The sequence below is a fragment of the Sciurus vulgaris genome, assembly GCF_902686455.1.
Source record: "Sciurus vulgaris genome assembly, chromosome: 7".
NCBI classification, from domain to species: Eukaryota; Metazoa; Chordata; class Mammalia; order Rodentia; family Sciuridae; genus Sciurus; species Sciurus vulgaris.
In genome coordinates, this window is record NC_136467.1 from 2,023,547 (window position 1) to 2,042,127 (window position 18,581).

The 18,581-nt window shown below is 41.5% G+C and overlaps 1 protein-coding gene and 1 pseudogene across 20 annotated transcripts in view; one reads left to right on the top strand and one right to left on the bottom strand.

The window, feature by feature from the left end:
• Nucleotides 1-18,581, bottom strand: part of AFDN (afadin, adherens junction formation factor) — a 135,687-nt gene that overhangs the window by 82,024 nt on the left and 35,082 nt on the right. For 12 of the 19 annotated variants that reach the window (XM_079146172.1, XM_079146178.1, XM_079146173.1 and 9 more), the window contains exons 3-5: nucleotides 14,372-14,487; nucleotides 11,879-12,042; nucleotides 9,441-9,601 (exon numbers count right to left, since the gene is read on the bottom strand). In XM_079146172.1, coding sequence (XP_079002298.1) covers nucleotides 9,441-9,601; nucleotides 11,879-12,042; nucleotides 14,372-14,487 — 441 coding nt within the window. Of the gene's footprint in view, nucleotides 1-9,440; nucleotides 9,602-11,878; nucleotides 12,043-14,371; nucleotides 14,488-18,581 lie in introns of those variants that run through there. The other 7 variants (XM_079146179.1, XM_079146186.1, XM_079146181.1 and 4 more) reach the window with 4 other exon arrangements.
• On the top strand, nucleotides 1,411-8,898 carry LOC306665009 (iron-sulfur cluster assembly 1 homolog, mitochondrial-like; annotated as a pseudogene). The gene has a single exon. The product of its transcript is annotated as an iron-sulfur cluster assembly 1 homolog, mitochondrial-like (transcript).

Sequence of the window (18,581 nt, forward strand, 5' to 3'; positions counted from 1 at the left end):
TAGCCTCTTCAACAAATGGTGCTGGGAAAACTGGAAATCCATATGCAACAGAGAGAAACTAAACCTCTATCTCTCATCCTGCACAAAAATCAACTCACAATGGATCAAGGACCTTGAAATCAGACCAGAGACCCTGTATCTTATAGAAGAAAAAGTAGGTCCAAATCTTCAACTTGTTGGCTTAGGATCAGACTTCCTTAACAGGACTCCCATAGCACAAGAAATAAAAGCAAGAATCAATAACTGGGATAGATTCAAACTAAATAGCTTTCTCTCAGCAAAGGAAACTATCAGCAATGCAAAGAGAGAGCCTACAGAGTGGGAGAATATCTTTGCCATTCACACTTCAGATAGAGCACTAATTTCCAGAATATATAAAGAACTCAAAAAACTCTACACCAAGAATACAAATACCCCAATCAACAAATGGGCTAAGGATATGAACAGACGCTTCACAGAAGAAGAACTACAAGCAATCAACAAACATATGAAAAAATGTTCACCATCTTTAGTAATAAGAGAAATGCAAATCAAAACTACACTAAGATTCCATCTCACCCCAATTAGAATGGCGATTATCAAGAATACAAGCAACAATAGGTGTTGGAGAGGATGTGGGGAAAAAGGTACACTCATACATTGCTGGTGGGGCTGCAAATTAGTGCAGCCATTCTGGAAAGCAGTGTGGAGATTCCTCAGAAAGCTTGGAATGAACCCATCGTTTGACCCAGCTATCCCACTCCTTGGCCTATACCCAAAGGACTTAATATCAGCATACTACAGAGATACAGCCACATCAATGTTCATAGCTGCTCAATCACAATAGCCAGACTGTAGAACCAACCTAGATGCCCTTCAATTGATGAGTGGATAAAGAAACTGTGGTGTGTGTGTGTGTGTGTGTGTGTGTGTGTATACACACACACACACACACACACACACACACACAATGGAATATTACTCAGCCATAAAGAATAATAAAATTATGGCATTTGCAGGCAAATAGATGAAACTGGAGAATATCATGCTAAGTGAGATAAGCCAATCTCAAAAAGCCAAAGGACGAATGATCTCGCTGATAAGCGGATAATGACACATAATGGGGGGGTGGGAGGGGGGCAAGAATGGAGGAAGGAGGGAGTGTATAGAGGAAAATGAGAGGTGGGAGGGGTGGGGGTAAGGAAAAAAATAACAGAATGAATCAAACATCATTACTCTATGTAAATGTATGAATATGCAAATGGTATGCTGTTACTCCATGTACAACCTAAACAACATGTATCCCATTTGTTTACAATAAGAATAAATTTAAAAAAACAATTCAATTGTGCCCAAGATACAATTTAAAATTACTCCAACCAGGAAGAGGTGACACATTCTCAAGGGAAGGTAACAAAAAAAAAAAAAAAAAAAAACCAGCAGAGAAGAACTACATTAGAATAGGCAATCAAAGAAGACATGCAAATTAAAAACCAGAAATGAATCCAAATGACAGGGAATAAAAACCATTTCTCAAAAATAACATTGAATGTTAATGGCCTAAATTCATCAAACAAAAGACAAAGACTGGTAGATTGGATTAAAAACAAGTCCCAACAGTATGCTGTCTCCACCTATGAGACTCACCTCATAGGCAGAGACATCCACAGACTAAAATTAAAAGGATAGGGAAAAACATATAATTTACATGATTTTCATGAATAAGCAGGGATTTCTATCCTCACATAAGATAAAATGGACTTTGAGCCAAAGTTAATCAAAAGGGAAAAAGAAGGACATTTCATACTGGTTAAGGGAATTACACATCAACAAGACATAACAATTTCAAATATTTATACTCCAAAACAATGGAGCATCTACGTACATTAAACAAACCCTTCTCAATTTCAAGAATCAAATAGAATACAACATAATAATACTGGGTGATTTTAACACACCTCTCTCATCACTGGATAGATCCTCCAAAACCAAATAAAGAAGCTATGGAACCAAAAGACACAATAATTAAGACTTAACAGATATATATAAAATATTTCATCCATCAATGACTGAATATGCTTTCTTCTCATCAGCACATGGATCCTTCACTCAAAAAAGACTATATTTTAGGCCACAAAGCAACTCTATGCAAATACATTAAAAAATCAGATAATATTTTGCATTCTGTATTCATAATGGAATGATATTAGAAATCAATGCAAAAAAAAAAAAAAAAAAAAAAAAAACAGAAGCTACTCTAAAGCTTGGAGACTAAATAACATGCTATTAAAGGACCAATGGATAGCAGAAGAAATCAAGGATGAAATAAAAAAAATACTTAGAAGTAAATGAGAACAGCAACTCAACATATCAAAATCTATGGGACACTATGAAGGTGTTTCTAAGTTTCTAAAAGAAAAATTCACTGCATTGAATTCATTCATTAAAAGAATAGAAAGTCATCAAAAATAACCTAACATTACATCCTAAAGCCCTAGAAAAAGAAGTACAAATCAACACCAAAGTAGTAGAAAACAGGAAATGATTAAAATTAGAGCTGAAATCAATGGAATTGAAACAATAAAATTAAAAAAAAAAAAAAAGAAAAGAAAATCAATGGAACAAAAAGTTGTTCTTTGAAAAAATAAGTAAAATTGATAAACCCTTAGTCAAGAGAAAGAGGAAAAACTAAAATTTGTGATGAAAAAGGAAATATCACCATGGAAACTGCCGAAATACAGATGATGATCAGAGACTATTTTGAAAATCTACACTCCAATAAAATAGAAAATCTTGAAGATAATGACAAATTTCCAGACATATGACATACCCAAATCAAATTAGGAGGACACAGAAAATTTAAACAGATCAATTTCAAGTAATAAAATTGAAGACACCATCAAAAGTCTACCAAGGAAGAAAAGCCCAGGACCAGACAGATTCTCAGTCCTGTTCTTCCTGACTTTCAAAGAACTGACACCAATCCTCCTCGAATTATTCCATGAAATACTAAAGGAAGGAACCCTTCCAGATTAGTCCATGAAGCTTATCATGCTGATACCAAAACTAAAGACACATCAAGGAAAAAAAAATTGCAGACCAATATCCCTGATCAACATAGATGCAAAATTCTTAACAAAATTCTGGCAAATTGCATACAAAAACATTAAAAAGATAGTATACCATGATCAAGTGGAGTTCATCCCAGGGATGCAAGATGGAAATCGATGAATGTAATTAATCACATCAATAGACTTAAAAGACAAGAATCACATAATTATTTCAATAGATGCAGAAAAAGCATTGGAAAAAATACAGCACTCCTTCCTATTCAAAACAACTAGGAAACTAGGAAAACAAGGGACAGTAGGAACACCTCAACATTGTAAGGGCTGTCTATGCTAAGCCCAAAGCCAACATCCTTCTACATGGAGAAAAACTGAAAGTTTTCCCTCTAAAAACTGGAATAAGAAATGGATGCCCTTTTTCACCGCTAGTATTCAATATAATCACTGAAACCCTGGCCAGAGGAATTAGGCAAAAGAAAGAAATTAAAGGGATACAAATGGGAAAAGAAGAACTCAAACTATCCTATTTGCTGATGACATGATTCTATATTTAGAAGACCCAAAAAACTCTGCCAGAAAACGACAACTCATAGAATAATGCAGTAAGTAGCAAGATATAAAATTATCGCCCATAAATCAATTGTGTTCCTATATACCAAAGATGAATCAACTGAAAGAGAAATTAGAAAAACTATTCCACACACAATAGCCACAAAAAAATAAAATTCTTGGGAATCAACCTAACAAAAAGGTAAAAGACCGCTACAATGAAAACTACAGAATACTAAAGAAAGAAACTGAAAAAGACCTTAGAATATGGAAAGGTCTTCTGTGCTTTCAGATAGGCAGCATTAATATTGTCAAAATGGCCATACTACCAAAAGCACTACACAGATTTAATGTAATTCTGATTTAAATTCCAATGGCATTCTTTCTGGAAATAGAAAAAGCAGTCATGAAATTCATTTGGAAAAATAAGAAGCCCAGAATAGCCAAGCAATCCTCAGTAAGAAAATCTTTTGCCACCAGCAGCAGAGATAGAGCATTAATCTCCAGGATATATAAAGAACTCAAAAACTTAAAACCAAAAAAATAACACAATCAATAAATGGGCAAAGGTTCTCCAACAGGCACTTCACAGAAGAAGAAATACAAATGGTCAAAAATATATGAAAATATGTTCAATATCTCTAGCAATTAGAGAAATGCAAATTAAAACTACACGGAGATTCTATGTCACTCTAGTCAGAATGGCAATGATGAAGAATACAAGTACCAATACATGTTGGTGAGGATGTGGGGAAAAATGTTCACTCATACATTGTTGGTGGAACTGCAAACTGGTGTAACCACTATGGAAAGCAGTATGGAGATTCCTCAGAAAACTTGGAATGGAACCACTATTTGACCTAGTTACCCCACTGGTCAGCAAATACCCAAAGGACTTAAAATTGACATACTACTACAGTGATACAGCCACATCAATGTTTATAGTACCTCAATTCACAATAGGTAAGCTATGGAATCAACCTCGGTGCCCTTCAACAGATGAACAGGTAAAGAAAATGTGGTATGTGTACACATTGGAATATTACTTAGCCATAAAAAAGAATGACTTTATGACTTTTGCCAGTAAATGAATAGAACTGGAGACTATCATGCTAAGTAGAATAAGCCAATCCTAGAAAACTAAAGGCTGGATGTTCTCTCTGATACAATAAGGGAATCAGGGAATAGAGTTCAGTGGATTAGACAAAGGATAATGAAGGAAAGGAGGAAGATGGGAATAGGAAAGACAGTTGAATGAATCAGACATCACTTCCCTATGTTTGTATATGAACACACGACCAGGGGAACTCCACAACATGTACCACCTCAAGAACAGAATCCTAATTAGAGTAAGTTATACTCCATGTCATAAGATGTCAAAATACACTCTTGCCATGTCTATCTAAAAACAAATTTAAAAAAATAAAAAAAAATAAAAAAATAAAAAAACCACAAATAGCTACTTTGCCAAAAGCATTTACTATCTTAGAGTTTTCCTGGGACTCTAATATATAAAAATGTTCCTTTTGTGCCCAGCCATCCATTTAAGAGAAGCTCTGCTTGGGCGTGCTGCTGTTTCTTCTCTGAACTCCTGGGGTCTCCTTCCTGTTTTCCTCCCTGGCCCTCTGAACAACACCTAACTATTCTGCGGGCTGTGGTTTTCCATTGCCAGTGTGCTTCTCTGTAACACGCCTCACGCACCCCGTGAGGCTGACACCCAACCACACAGATGATTCTCCCACTCCACCGCCGTCTGACACTGCAGAGCAGAGCTCTAGTTCAGTCACTAAGTCACCAGCCCAAAGGATGCCAGCACCTCACCTGACGCACATAAGCCCATTTTCCACCCAGAATGTTCTCTCGTTCCACATCCATCAACCTGTCCAACACTGCTGAGTAAAACCCGTCTTCACAGATCCTAACGTTCCACCCTTCCACGTTCCTCTGTGCTCTCTGTGGTCCTCCGCCTCGCACGGGCAATGCAATGCTTTCCTGGGCTTGTCGCTCCTACCCACAATTCCCTCAAATCTAGCTTCTACACTGCTTCTGTCTCTCTAGATCTGAAGCTGAGGCTAAACTGGACGTTTTTCAAATCCTCAGCTCAAAATCTCTTCCGTAGCTCATTAACAATGCCCATCAAAATTCCCAGAGTACCCAGACATCAGTGGAGCATAAGAATGGGCATCTGGGGGCACCAGCTGAGTGACATGCAAAAAGCTTCCAGTTTCTTTAAAAATGCACATAAATGGTACATTCAACCCATTAGTGCGGATTGAAAAGTTTAAATAAACACTACGCGCCTTACAAAACTGATACTGCAAGCCAGCCCTTGTCGCAACTCACATGCACCCGAGCTCACGCCTGGCGCTCCTCCAGGAACAGTGGACTCTACTCACTTCAGGGACACCTTGGGCTCCTCTTCTAGCCAGTACCTTCAGGCCTGGCAGCAACTGGCACAGGGAGATGTTTCTGACTGCTCCTCTTGTGTTTTTTAAAATTTCTGCTTCTTTATATTTCTCTGCCTAATTTTCTTTCTTCCTTTGTCTTGGTTGCATATATTTATACATAATGACAAATTCTTGACAGAACAACACAGGACACATTTAAACAAAAAATCCTGGAGCTCAAAAATGCCTTATTAAAGTATTTAGAGAATCAAGAAGTCCCTTATACTCCTAGTCCTAGTTTGTTTGTTTGGTTAAATCACTAGTATTATGATCCCTGTGAAACATCTAATTAAAACTCGTTTTCAGTGCATGAAGAGAGCACTGTGCTCCAGCAAACAAGCTGGAGCTGTCTGGAACCCACACTGAAATGTGCTAGAGCCCTGAGTCCTCGGCAACTCCTGCCAGGGCAGGACAGTGACCACACATTTTTGAATGCAGTCCATGGAACCCACCTCTGGTGTGGCGGTCAGACTGGGTACACCAACAAGACACATTCACACCTCTCCAGGAATGAACACAGGCGTGAACGCTGCTTCCCCGTCACAGACCCAGCCTCGTGTGCTCAAGCACTGACAGCTCTGACTCAGGAGAGAAAGAGCTGGAAATGAGCAGCTTTCCAGACCAAAACCATGATAAACAAGGCTCCAGAGAAACTGCCAAGCCTCATGTCCCAAACCCTACGACTGTCAAGTGTCCAAATGTACAATTTCGAAGCATCTGAATATGACATTACTCAGGAAACACGGAGGTGAACCAGACCAAACCTCTGGGGGCAGGCTGGGTCAATACAGTGATTTTTTTGGTTTGTTTGTTTATTTAATTAAACTCAAATGGTTATGCTATTATTGTTTTAACAAGTAAAACGATTTTGTAACTAACTTGTAACTTTGTAATAAGTATCTTCTTTGCGGAATAGGATCACAGATTGAAGTAAAAGCTTTATGTCAATGCTCCTGCTCCTGCGGTGTCCATGGAGAGAGGTTGAGGTGGCCGAGCTCCGGCCCCAGGCAAGCGGGCGCCAGGACAGTGAAGATGTCAGCCTCGTTAGTCCAGACCCTGTCCAGGCTGTGAGCAGGAGGAAGCTGCAGCCCAACCCAGCTGCCCTCACCCTGCACCTTCTGCAGTAAAGGAGATAAAACAGCTTCTTAAAGGTAAGTCTGAGCATGTGGGAAAGTCGGTATGTGAACTAGGGGCTGTGATGGCCTTTTTTACGCTCTGGAATAAACAAGACAAAGGAGATTCAGATGAAGAAGTTGTTCGAGATGGAGTCAGAGTGTTCACCGAAAAGAAAGCACAGCTGACACTTTTAGGAACAGAAATGGACTATGTTGAAGACGAATTATCCAGTGTGCTTGTCTTCAATAACCCAAACATCAAAGGAACGTGTGGCTGTGGAGAAAGCTTTAATATTTGAAACCGCATGACTCCTCTGGCTGTAACTCCAGGAAAGCTTGCTAAGGAACCCATGTGACTGTCACATGCCTCAGGTTTATAATGTGTGGTTGCCTGTGGGGAAAATAAAATGATGCATTTTGAAAATGAAGCCACTATGCTAGATTTCAGAAGACATGATATTTGTATTCTCCAAATGGGACAGAAAATTAGAAGTCATTGCTCTTTCTGGATCATTGTTATGTAAAGAAAAAAAGTTCTACTCTGCACTTAACTCTCATGCATCCTTTCTGTTAGAACCAGTCCCGTTAATGCTGCCTCCCTGAGAGTAATTCAGAAATAGGTTGGTAGGTGTGTGTTTGCTAGATTTCTATCAAATGGCTTGAATGTACATTTCCATCTGCATTTTTCCAACCAGATTAGTGGTTCCCAAAATTTAGAGGTGAGAATTCCTGACTACTGACAGTAACATGGTAGTGCTTTGTTTTTATACCCAAATTGGCATGACCTCTTTTTTACATTTTTATTAAAAATTTCATTGTCAAAAAAAAAAGTTATGTCAAAAAGCTAAAAATATTCACAATCAACAACAGCAAGTTTATCTATTTCTATGCTCTTTATGATTTCCATTTCCCTCAGAAATGCAGAGCAAACTCCAGAACAGGCTGGCAGAGGGAAGGTGAGGTGAGAGGAGAGAGCACCTCACACTGCTCACTGGACCACGAGCCAGGCTTCTCTGTGTGAATCTTGGTTTGTAGGTCTGACTTTGAAACTATGAAAAAATGTAAGTTATGAAGAAGCAAACTTTTAAAAGTAAAAAACAATCCTAAGTGTAAATCAATAAGGGAACACAGCCATGGAGATAGGAACTGTTTGATTTTAAAACAGCAATTCAACAGTACATCTTTGTAAGATAAAGCCCCAACTTCACGAACATCTTCAAATGTTTTCTGAATACTACTGTTAATGGTATTTTTTAAAATTTTGACACTGTTCCTATGTTTACAGAGAAAAGCAAATAGTCATGTTGATTTTATTAGGTGGAAAGAATGGTACTGTAAAAGATACACAGGTTTTCTAACATCAAAACAGTTAAAGGAATAAGGACTCTTGAGAGAAGCAGCTATCTCAAAGCCCAGGCAGGACATGTGCACAGAGTGGACATTCCGCCAGACACCAAGCCACCAGGAGCATCAGTAGCCAAGGCCCAGGAGCTCGCTGGAAGACTCTAGCGAACCACGGAGGAAAACAACTGCTGTGGATCAGAAGCACAAGAGAGCTGCACATACACGGGCTCAATAAAAAACCTTAAAGTCACTGCTCCTGGTGAGAAGAGGATAGAGTAAGTGTTCCGGACCTACCTCGACCTATCCTAGTCATGAAAAAGAGAGAAAACAAGGAATACAAGGCAACTGGCACGAAAGGGTACAGCCAGCAGAAGCTACAAGATCAATGACAAACCACAGAACAAAACAGAGTGAGGAAAGGGAATCTCAGTAAAAAACTACAAAGGCATATCAACTGACGTTTAAGTCTCTTTTGGATCCTAATTCAAATAAACATATTAATCCATTTTCATGTGAAAGCATCATTTGGATCCCAGTCCAACTACAGGAACTATCCGAGACAGCTGGGAAAAATGCAAACAATGTATTTGATGAGAGTAAGAAATTATTGTCAATTTTTTATATGTGATAATAGTATTAGGAAAGAGGCAATGTATGTTGCAGGAAAGAAGAAAAGGATTATTGATCATTGAAATTCTGTGAAAAGTGCATGGGTTTTCACTATCTTTTTCTATTGTTTTGTATATATCTGAAATACTCTAGAATATTTTTTTTTTTTTTTTTAAGTCATCCTGGGGGAGAACATGCAACTGGCCATTCCTTTATGGAAGAGAATTCTTTCACCCAAGAGAGTGCACATTTGGTACTACAGATCTGCCTGGCCTATGTGGAGCTGAGGAAGACATTGTGCACAGACAGAAAGCCAACTTGGTGCGCACCTGAGTCGGGCCGCCCGTCGGAGCTGCGAAACTCCTGCATCCTCTTCTCCAGCTTCTGCTGCCGCCGTCGCTTCATGACCACCTCAGGATTAGAAATGGTTCGTGTAAAGCTGGTTTCTGGCATGTCCTTGTAAACCTCAGCAGCTAGTCGGGAATTCTCACTGAGGAAACAAGTGGTAACAGAACTTTAAACCTTTTCCCACTGGAAACACAGAACTATATGGAAATCAAAATAGATGTTACTGGGCTACCTCTAAATCTGTAGGAAAGCTGTACACTACTTGCCATGTGCTAATTAATTACTATGAAATAGAGAATACTCTCTCTCAATAATATACTGAACTAAGCAGATATCTACAACAAAAGCCTTATCATTAGTTCACAAGACATAAGTGTTGTATATTCAAAAACAAAGCAAAAGGAAAATCTATAGATTATACATTCTAGAAATTCTGACTCTTATTATCCTAAAACAAACCAAATGAATGAGATTATATTGCAACATTCCAACCATGAGAAATACAGAATTGAATGCACTTAAGAACCTCATTTAAAATTATAATAAATCTTCAAGATCTCAAAATGAAAATGAAATCTCATGATTTTGTAAAACCTAAAAGATTTACCAACATTCACTTTTCTAAAATTAAGATTTCAAAAGGAAATTATTCTAACAGTTTCTATAAAGGAATCAACTACACAGAGTGATGAGCGGAAAACTAACAAAAATGGAAAAAGTGATATGCTTTCAATAAATACACCTCAAATATGTAATTTTCATAATTAAAAATCAAATTTTAATTAATCAAGTTAACAATAACTCATTTTAAACAGCTCATTTTCTAAATCAAATTATACATCGTCTCGAAACCTAAACTAATCAACAGAGCAAACCATAAGGCATCAGTTTTAAACTCCACTTTTATTTGATGTTTTTATAAATGACCAATTGATCTATACAAATTTCTTCTCCCACACAACCACATTAAATAGAGCCTGCTATACTATGCCCAGGTGATTATATCCCGGCACTGCTTATTAATACCCATACTAGCTTTGCCACATCTGAAACAGGCTCAAGTTCCACTCTAAGAGTAACGTCACTCACGGACACATGGTTGATATGCTTGATACGTACAGAAAACATCAAATCATCTTTAAAAAATGGAAAGAAAACAACCTCAAGGAGACCACTGCACCACAAAATATAAATGGCTAATGAACACATGAAAGATACTACCTTATGAATAATAAAATTAATTCAGTATGTGAAGAATACCATGTATCATAGAGTCAATGCAGTGACCCAAGAGGCAAGAGGTGTATGCATGTACGAAAGTGAGAAAGGATGGTTGGCCACAAGCTGAGTATCCAAGTCGAGGTCCTACGAAACCTCCCGAGGAGGCTCAGAGACCTGCCCGATCCACTGTCCTATAGCACCTCCCCGGAAGCCATGGGATGAGCTTCCGTAGTAGCAGGAAGATGTTCACTGGGTCATAAGTCAAACCTGGGACAGGGAGGTGGGTTACAAACAAACACAGGAACACTGAAAAGAAACCGGTACATGAATGACGGAAGAACCATGACAGAAGGCCCTACGATCTGGGAACCATTTTTGTGGAATATCTGTATCTTAGAGGAGAATACCACGTAAAATGTTCCAGCTGCAGAAGCTGCGATTGCATTTGTTTAAAGATTCTCTATGTAAGCACTTTAAGTGCATGTATTTGTATGGAAAAACAGACAGACTGGGTTCTCTGGTTCTTCAAGGGTGCTGGCCCATCTGTCATCTGACTTTCTCAAGTGAACACTCCTTATTTTGGCCACATAACATCCATCATGCAGTGTGTTCAATGCCAAGGCAGCAGAAAGCCACCCGAGTAGCAAGCCCATGCTAGGCAAATGAAATAGCAACTGAACAAGCAGAGTGCAACCTGGGAACTGGAGTCCACTCAGGGAAAGTCCAGGTGAGCTGTATCTCTTCCTGTTTCACAGAACACATGTATTTCCCTTGCTCCCTCAACTCTGAGCTCAGGAGTTCAAATACCTTGGGACAGGTAAAGTGCACCCACCACAAGGCTGCAGTGACAGAGCAGGAATGAGGGACTTGATGTTCTGGACCCTGATGGGGAACCCGGCCCTGCCCCTTCTATCAGGCATCCTGTCCCCAGGCATGCAGGAAACCATGCTGTCTCACTCCAGGTGATGACTCTGACAGCAGGGCTACTCAGCAAATAGGCACCTCAGGCTTGCAGGTGAGCCGGAAGGCAGGCAGGCTTCTGACCGCAGGGGGCCTTGCTTGGTTCAGACCCACTTACTCTGTAACTTTGTTGTTCAATCTGTATCCTTTCCATAGTCCCCCAGGAAGGCTAAAAACCTGCTGCTCTAACATCTGCTTGCAGTACAAAGCCACAGGAATACTTTTAGAGCAAACCCACCTGTCATCCCCTCGGGAAGGTCCGTCCTCCTTATCAGATGTCTGTCTCAAGGCCTCCTTCTCTCTCTTCTTTTTTTCCTTCTTCTCTTTCTTTGAGAGAGTTCTCTTGAAGTTCTGGATGACACCTTCTTTCTCCTGCTTTTCTGGTCCATTACTTTGAGCCTTCTGATAGAAGTAACATTGTCACCTGTTAGCCACTGCCCAGGAATCGCATGACCTTCCCCGTGGAGGAAGGCCTTCACACACTGCATCTCAAACTAGAGCTATGGGAACAGGTGAGCTCTGGGCTGTGGGGACGTTACACAGAGCTGAGTGAGCTTAAAGTGACACGGGCAATTTTCAAAACCAAGTGAATTACACACTTGAGGTCTGTATGTTTCACTGTACATAAACTTACCTCACTTTCAAACCAAATGAGCAAGTAGGTAAACAAACACACAAAGCTAATAAGAACACTGGGTGTGATTCGTGAACTCTGACTTTTAATGAATAAAACTCGAATAAGTTGCCCAAAGTAACCTCAGTAAAAGGAGCCTAATAAAAAATGTGGAAATAAGGAATCTAAACCACCATCTGCTTAGTAGGGACTTTTCTTTAACTTCAAAAGAAATGTTAAAAGTAGCTATAATGAGTGGCTTTCACGAACCATGGTCCTACTTACCAGCTTTCTGCAAAATGCTGCTCTTTCAGGCCTTGTTTGTGTTTGCTCAGTCTTAATCTACATTTCAACTACAAAAAGGCCCTCCCACACAGCCATATTATTTTTATGTGAAAACTTAATAGGTGGAGAATTTTAAAAAAGAAGAAAAAGGAAAAGTGCTGAGAGAGAAAGCTACCTTCTACTTTATAAGATGAGGTAGTAAGGAATATTCAGGTTCCTGTTTCCATTCTAGATTTTTTTACATCACACTGGTCCTAATAAGTTTGCACAAGGTCCACAGTAAAGTGCACAGAATGCACAGCCCCAGTTGATACCATGATACAAAAATGAAATGAAATGTGAGTAGCAGGACCACGGAAACCGACCCGAACCTTGTAAGCATGGCTTCACATGCAGCAAGTCACTCCACACAGCCACAGGGAAGTCAAGAACAGGTGCACAGCTGTCAGGATCAGCAAGCAGTACTGGCCTACACAGAAGGAAAGTGTTCTGCCACTGATGGTCTGCAATGGCAGCCTCTGACGGTGCCTGGGGGTCAGACAGAATACCCCTCAAAGTCCTCTGATCTTTTCCTTTGCTACCCTTGCTAATATTGAATTTTTGGCAAGATGCTACCTGATTTAGCACAGAATTATGTAGCGTTTTCAAAGTTATATCAATATTTCTAGCATTCCACAGAAATGCCAGATGACCCAAGAAAGATTTAGAACTCACATGGCTCCCTGGCCACCAGCCACAGAGCCAGCCCAACAATCCCTGCTGAGGCAGTGGAGCATGACTGGCACAGGCCAAGGTACGGCTGGCCAGCGCCAAGGTAAGCCAGGATGTGCTGACCTGTCACCCAGCCCCAGCCTAGCGTGGGCCTGGTGCAGACGCTGCTGCAGAAACCCACAGCACCACAGCTCAGAACCACCAACCACCGTCCAACAACCTCGACCTCCCACTTGCCCACGAGCAGCGGAAAATGAAAGGAGCCGGCCTGAATGGGATGGCAGGTGACCCCACAGCACTGGTACTTTTCCAAACCCTGAGGGGCACAAACCTGGACCAACAGCACTGACCCGAGCACTACATAAACCCTGCACTAGCAAGCTCAGGTGACAACCCTGTGGGGTCCCCTTTCACCCTGCAACAGCTCTGTTTCTATTCACACTTGAATAAATCCTGCTCTTACACTCACTCACCCTCATCTGCAGATTTCGTGTTTCTCATCTGCAAGACAAGAACCCAAAAAGAAACACTGGTGGTGAGCTGCTGGGGTCTGCCCCAACACTGAGGGGTGCAGCCCACCTTTAAGAGCTGCAGCACATTTCTTGGCTGCAGAGCCTGCAGCCTGTGCAGAGCCCACCTACCAGTCTAAGTGAAAAATCTAGTTTCATCGCAAACCCCAGTTTCAGACTCATCCCTCCACCATCAAAGCACACCAAGAGTTGCCGATTCCTGACTCGCTTGCACACTATGGAAAGGTCATCACGTGCCTCATGCAGTGGCGTCTGAAAGTTCACTATAGATAGGTTATCACATCTTCCTCTTCCCTCCTGAGTCTCATTAAAGCAATTTTGATTTTACAGCCTAGGGAACAAACGGAAGGTGATGACTTGATCACTAACTCAGTCACAAAAGCTTACTTCTCTTCCAAACCAAGAGAAGCAGCACCTGGAGCTACTGGATGAAATGGATAAAGCAGAGACCATCAGGCTTATTTTACGTTATTTTCTAGGAGGACAGTAAAGGCGTTTGAGGCGAGAAGACAAACAGAAGGAGCTCCTGCAACAAAACTCCACCCTGTTCGCTGCCACCCAGACAGGTCAGTGTGACATCGAGGGGCGCCACCTTGGCAGGGGCCGCGTCGTTCTCATTCTTGAGCACGAATCTGCCTTCCCGGTCGTCTTTGTTCCAGTTCAACTGCACAACTAGAGGCTTCTCATCAGTGTCCAATCTTCTTTCTTCTTCAGAACATGAAACGGAAAAAGAAAATGCCGTGGTTATTTCATGGCATCAGCACAACTGACCAAGTCACAAGATTTGATCTCATAAAGTATCTTATTCCTCCAAGGACCCACTGCAGACTGAAACGCGCTGCTCAGAAAGGCAAGTCAGCGCTTACTAACTGGACACCTGTCACTACTAGACACCCATTACCATGGTCCAGTGCCAGGGCTGACGGGCAATTCCCCTTGTTTAGATGTAATTGGGAAAAATAAGAGAAACATACATAAACTAGGACAAAAGTAAACACAACTTCACTATAACTTTATTTCCATAAGTCAAACCATCTCTCATGCAACTAGAAAATAAGGAAATGAGGTCAGAACAACATAGAAGTTCCACTGACTTGTGAGGCTTTTCTTACCACCCTTTTATGCCTACAAGAACAGCAATACCCACCGTCCGTCTTAGATGCGACGACTGCAGTGACCCTCTGCATCCATCCTTTCCTCTGAAACTTGCCAACCTGACCCTCAGTTCACCTTCACCAGAAAGCTGCATGCCTTTCTCTGTGTTACTGGAAGTGCGTGTCTGGTGCACTGTGCCCCCACAGAGCAACTCCCAGGTGCCCCCGCAGCCTGGACTCTCCGAAGCCTACATTGGGGTGCAGGCTCCAGGGAGAAGGCACCAAAGGACACACAGGTGTGGCACCACTTGGCTAGGAGGAGACTAAGGAGCAGGGCAGTCCACCTTTAAGAGCACTCCTCGGTGCATCCTCACCCAGAGAGAACGCTCACCATGCTTTCCGGCTCACTTCCTTGCGGCCACTGTTACACACTTAAACAGGCCTAGAACACCTGCCCAGCGTCTCCTTCTTGTGAAGTCTGCCTTGGTGAACACCTGGCAGAACGAGCGCTCTTCCAGGAACACCTACTGCAGAAGCACCGCGCAAAATTCCTCCCAACCTGGTGCTTCACAACCCCTGTGAACAGCAGACCCAGCACTTTCAGGCCTGAGGAAAGGGGAAAACTCACCATAAAACCAAAGCATCTGATGAAGCAGGGGACAGACTCCCTCTCCCTTGGGCAGCCTCCCGTGACCAGCCCTGCCACTGCGCAGCAGGCTGGTCACCACCACCACCAGGAACATGGGCAGTGCACACACCCAGCTACTGTCAGGTAGGTGCAAATCCTACACAGAGTGAGAATGGATGATGCCCACTGGCCAGCGAATATCTCTTTAGTTAAAGAAGTGGTTGGCAAGGGCCATGACAGGAGAAAGGTCCAGGCCCCGAGGGCTGAGAGCAGTACGTGTGCTGGTTCCGTGATGGGCCAGGACTGCTCCTCCTGACCAGGCTCCAGCAAGTAAAGAAGTAGAGCCAGAATTAAGGCTTGTTTTGTGAACTGACCTATAAGTGACACTAAATTCTGTTAAACATGAGATTCACTTCATTTCTCAAACAAGGTCTCTATCAAACTTCTGCCATTGTTCACTGTACAATGTTTTCAGATGGAAGTGGAGTTACTTTAAGGGACTTGTTACAGGTATCAGGTGTCTCGGGGTAACAAGCTCCGTTGTATATAACAACACACCAGTGAACACACCAGCTGAGGCAATTCAAAGCCACCCTGGACCAGGGTCACCCAGTGAAGAGGCCTCCTAGAGCACAGGCCCAGCCAGGACTTGAAGGGAAACAAGGCTATGTGCTGCTCCAGAGGAGGTCAGAGAGACAGGCAGAGGGTGGGCAGAGCTCCAGCCATGGAATGACCACAGCCCCCAGCAGGGTGAGAACTGTCATGATCAACATTGCCAAAGCCATGCCCAAACCCAGATTCTACACAGACACTAGCATCCCCAGCCAGGGATGGCACCTCAGTGACAGATGATGACGGGATGATGCTCTCACAGGGCAACACAGAGGACCCGGGCAACTGACTCAGGACACACCACCATGAGACCAGACGGCAGGCAGTGAGGCCAGCCAAGGGCTCACTGTGACAAAGGAGGCACACATGCCAGGAAGAGCTCAAAGACAGAGACTTTCAGAGGCTCTTAGTAAATTCTATGGACAAACAGTAATGCAGTTTATCAGAATGCAGGAAAAACAAATTTCAAACTATGAATTAATCAGCTGAAAATATGAGAAATGAAAATCAGCTTAATAAACTAGTAAAAGAATTAATAAATTTGTTCAGGTGTGGTGGCAAACACCTGTAATGCCAGCAGCTCAGGAGGCTGAGGCAGGAGGATCACAGTTCAAAGACAGCCTCAGAAACTTAATGAGGCCCTGTCTCAAAATAAAAAATTAAATGGCTCAGGATATGATTCAATGGGTAAATGTCTCTAGGTTCAATTCCTGGTACCAAAAACAAACAAACAAATAAAGAATCAAATTTGAATTCTTCCATAAGCAAGAATTACCATTGTTCTGGTTACAAAATTTATACTAGATTGAAATTCTTCATGTTGTCACAGCGTAACCTTTAGTGAACTAACATTAAAACTAAATCATAAGAGTAAAACAAAACAAAGGTGGGCTATTCTTAAAGCATGGCGATGAATCGCTAAATGTGAACTTAAAATGCTCTGGGCCTCTCTGCACTTCAGTCACTAGAAAGTCCTTCTGCCTTAGTGCTTCATGCTTTTTTTTAGTAGCATAATCTTTCATGTTTCCACTTGAATTCATATGAGGAATCCTATTCATAAAAAGGATAGAAGTGAGGTTCCCTGGTGGGTGACACAAGGATCTGGTCACAGAGGTAGCCCACAAGGGCTGGCAGGCAGACACGACAAGGCACCCCATGACCACAGGCTACTGGGGAGTACTGAAAGGTTCAAGGAACCCAGGTGCACCTGCCAGACACCACGGAAGCCCTGGTTCCAGGTCTGCATCGACTGTGTAGCATCACTTTGGTCAGTACCTTGGGCGCTGCCACAGGGAGTACTGTCTGAAACCCACAGGGACAGGAAGTGAGAGCCAGGGTCTGAGGGGCTCGGGAGGCCCAGGAGGCACTCCCCATCGGCAGCAGTTGTGCTAAGCATGAGGTGAATAGCCTTTCGTTTTATGTGTGCTATTTTTTCAACCATCTACCAGATTGTTAATTAAATATGCATCAATTGTCTGAATCTAACTACTTAATAAACTGTACTGTGTATTTCCTTTGGGGTCATTAAAAAATTACTAAGAGTCTAAGAACTCAGTGAAGCCTGACAACCTGTGTGCTTGGATTCCCAGTCTGAGGCCTGGATGCAACAGCTTGCTCCATGCAGAGCAGGCAAGGGCACCCAAGGTCTAGGGAGAGCACTTCTCTTGCCTTTTAACAGCCTTATTTTGTTTATCCCATGCCAAAAAAAAAAAAAAAAAAAAATTATATATATATATAATATATATATGCATTTTTTTAACATTCTGATTAAAAACATCTTACATAGAAAGTTTAAAGTAGAAAAGTTCCTTGAAAGAAGTTGATACCATTAAGTTTTTAGATCTCAAATACCAGTCTTTCATATCACTTCCAGAGACTTCAGCTGGTAGGACCAAATAACCAGACAGCAGGAACAGAAAAAGAATTTAAGTCAGGTATCTACTTTTCTTTGAACCCTATTTACAACAGTTCCAAGGTAAAAGAAAAATACCCCAACTTGCAAATATTCTCTATCATCAAATTTAGTTTGATATTATTTGTACAGGGAATATGCTCAAATCCTTAAAAACTCATGAATGTGGCCCACCTCCTATACCTCCTATACTTCCTACACCTGGAAATCCCCCAATAACAAACATTTTAGTCCAATTTCAAATGTACAAAGCAAGCTGTATATCTGAAGAAAAATAGATGATGTTCAAATAAGATTTGTGGATAAAATTTACAAGGAATTCAAAGAGGGGTTGTGCCAAATGTAGACTTTAATCTGCTGAACTAACTGTAGCCTGCGCTTTTTCCACAGGTCATATGACATTTTTAAAACACCTATAAAAATTTTATAAACTTTAATCAATCCAGCTGGAGCTGTCATACAGTAGAGGTAAGCTGTACATGACCCTAGAGGATAGAAGATGGTTTCCAAGGTTCAGCCCAGGAGGACGACAGCTACATCAGGGGATTCCCTCAAG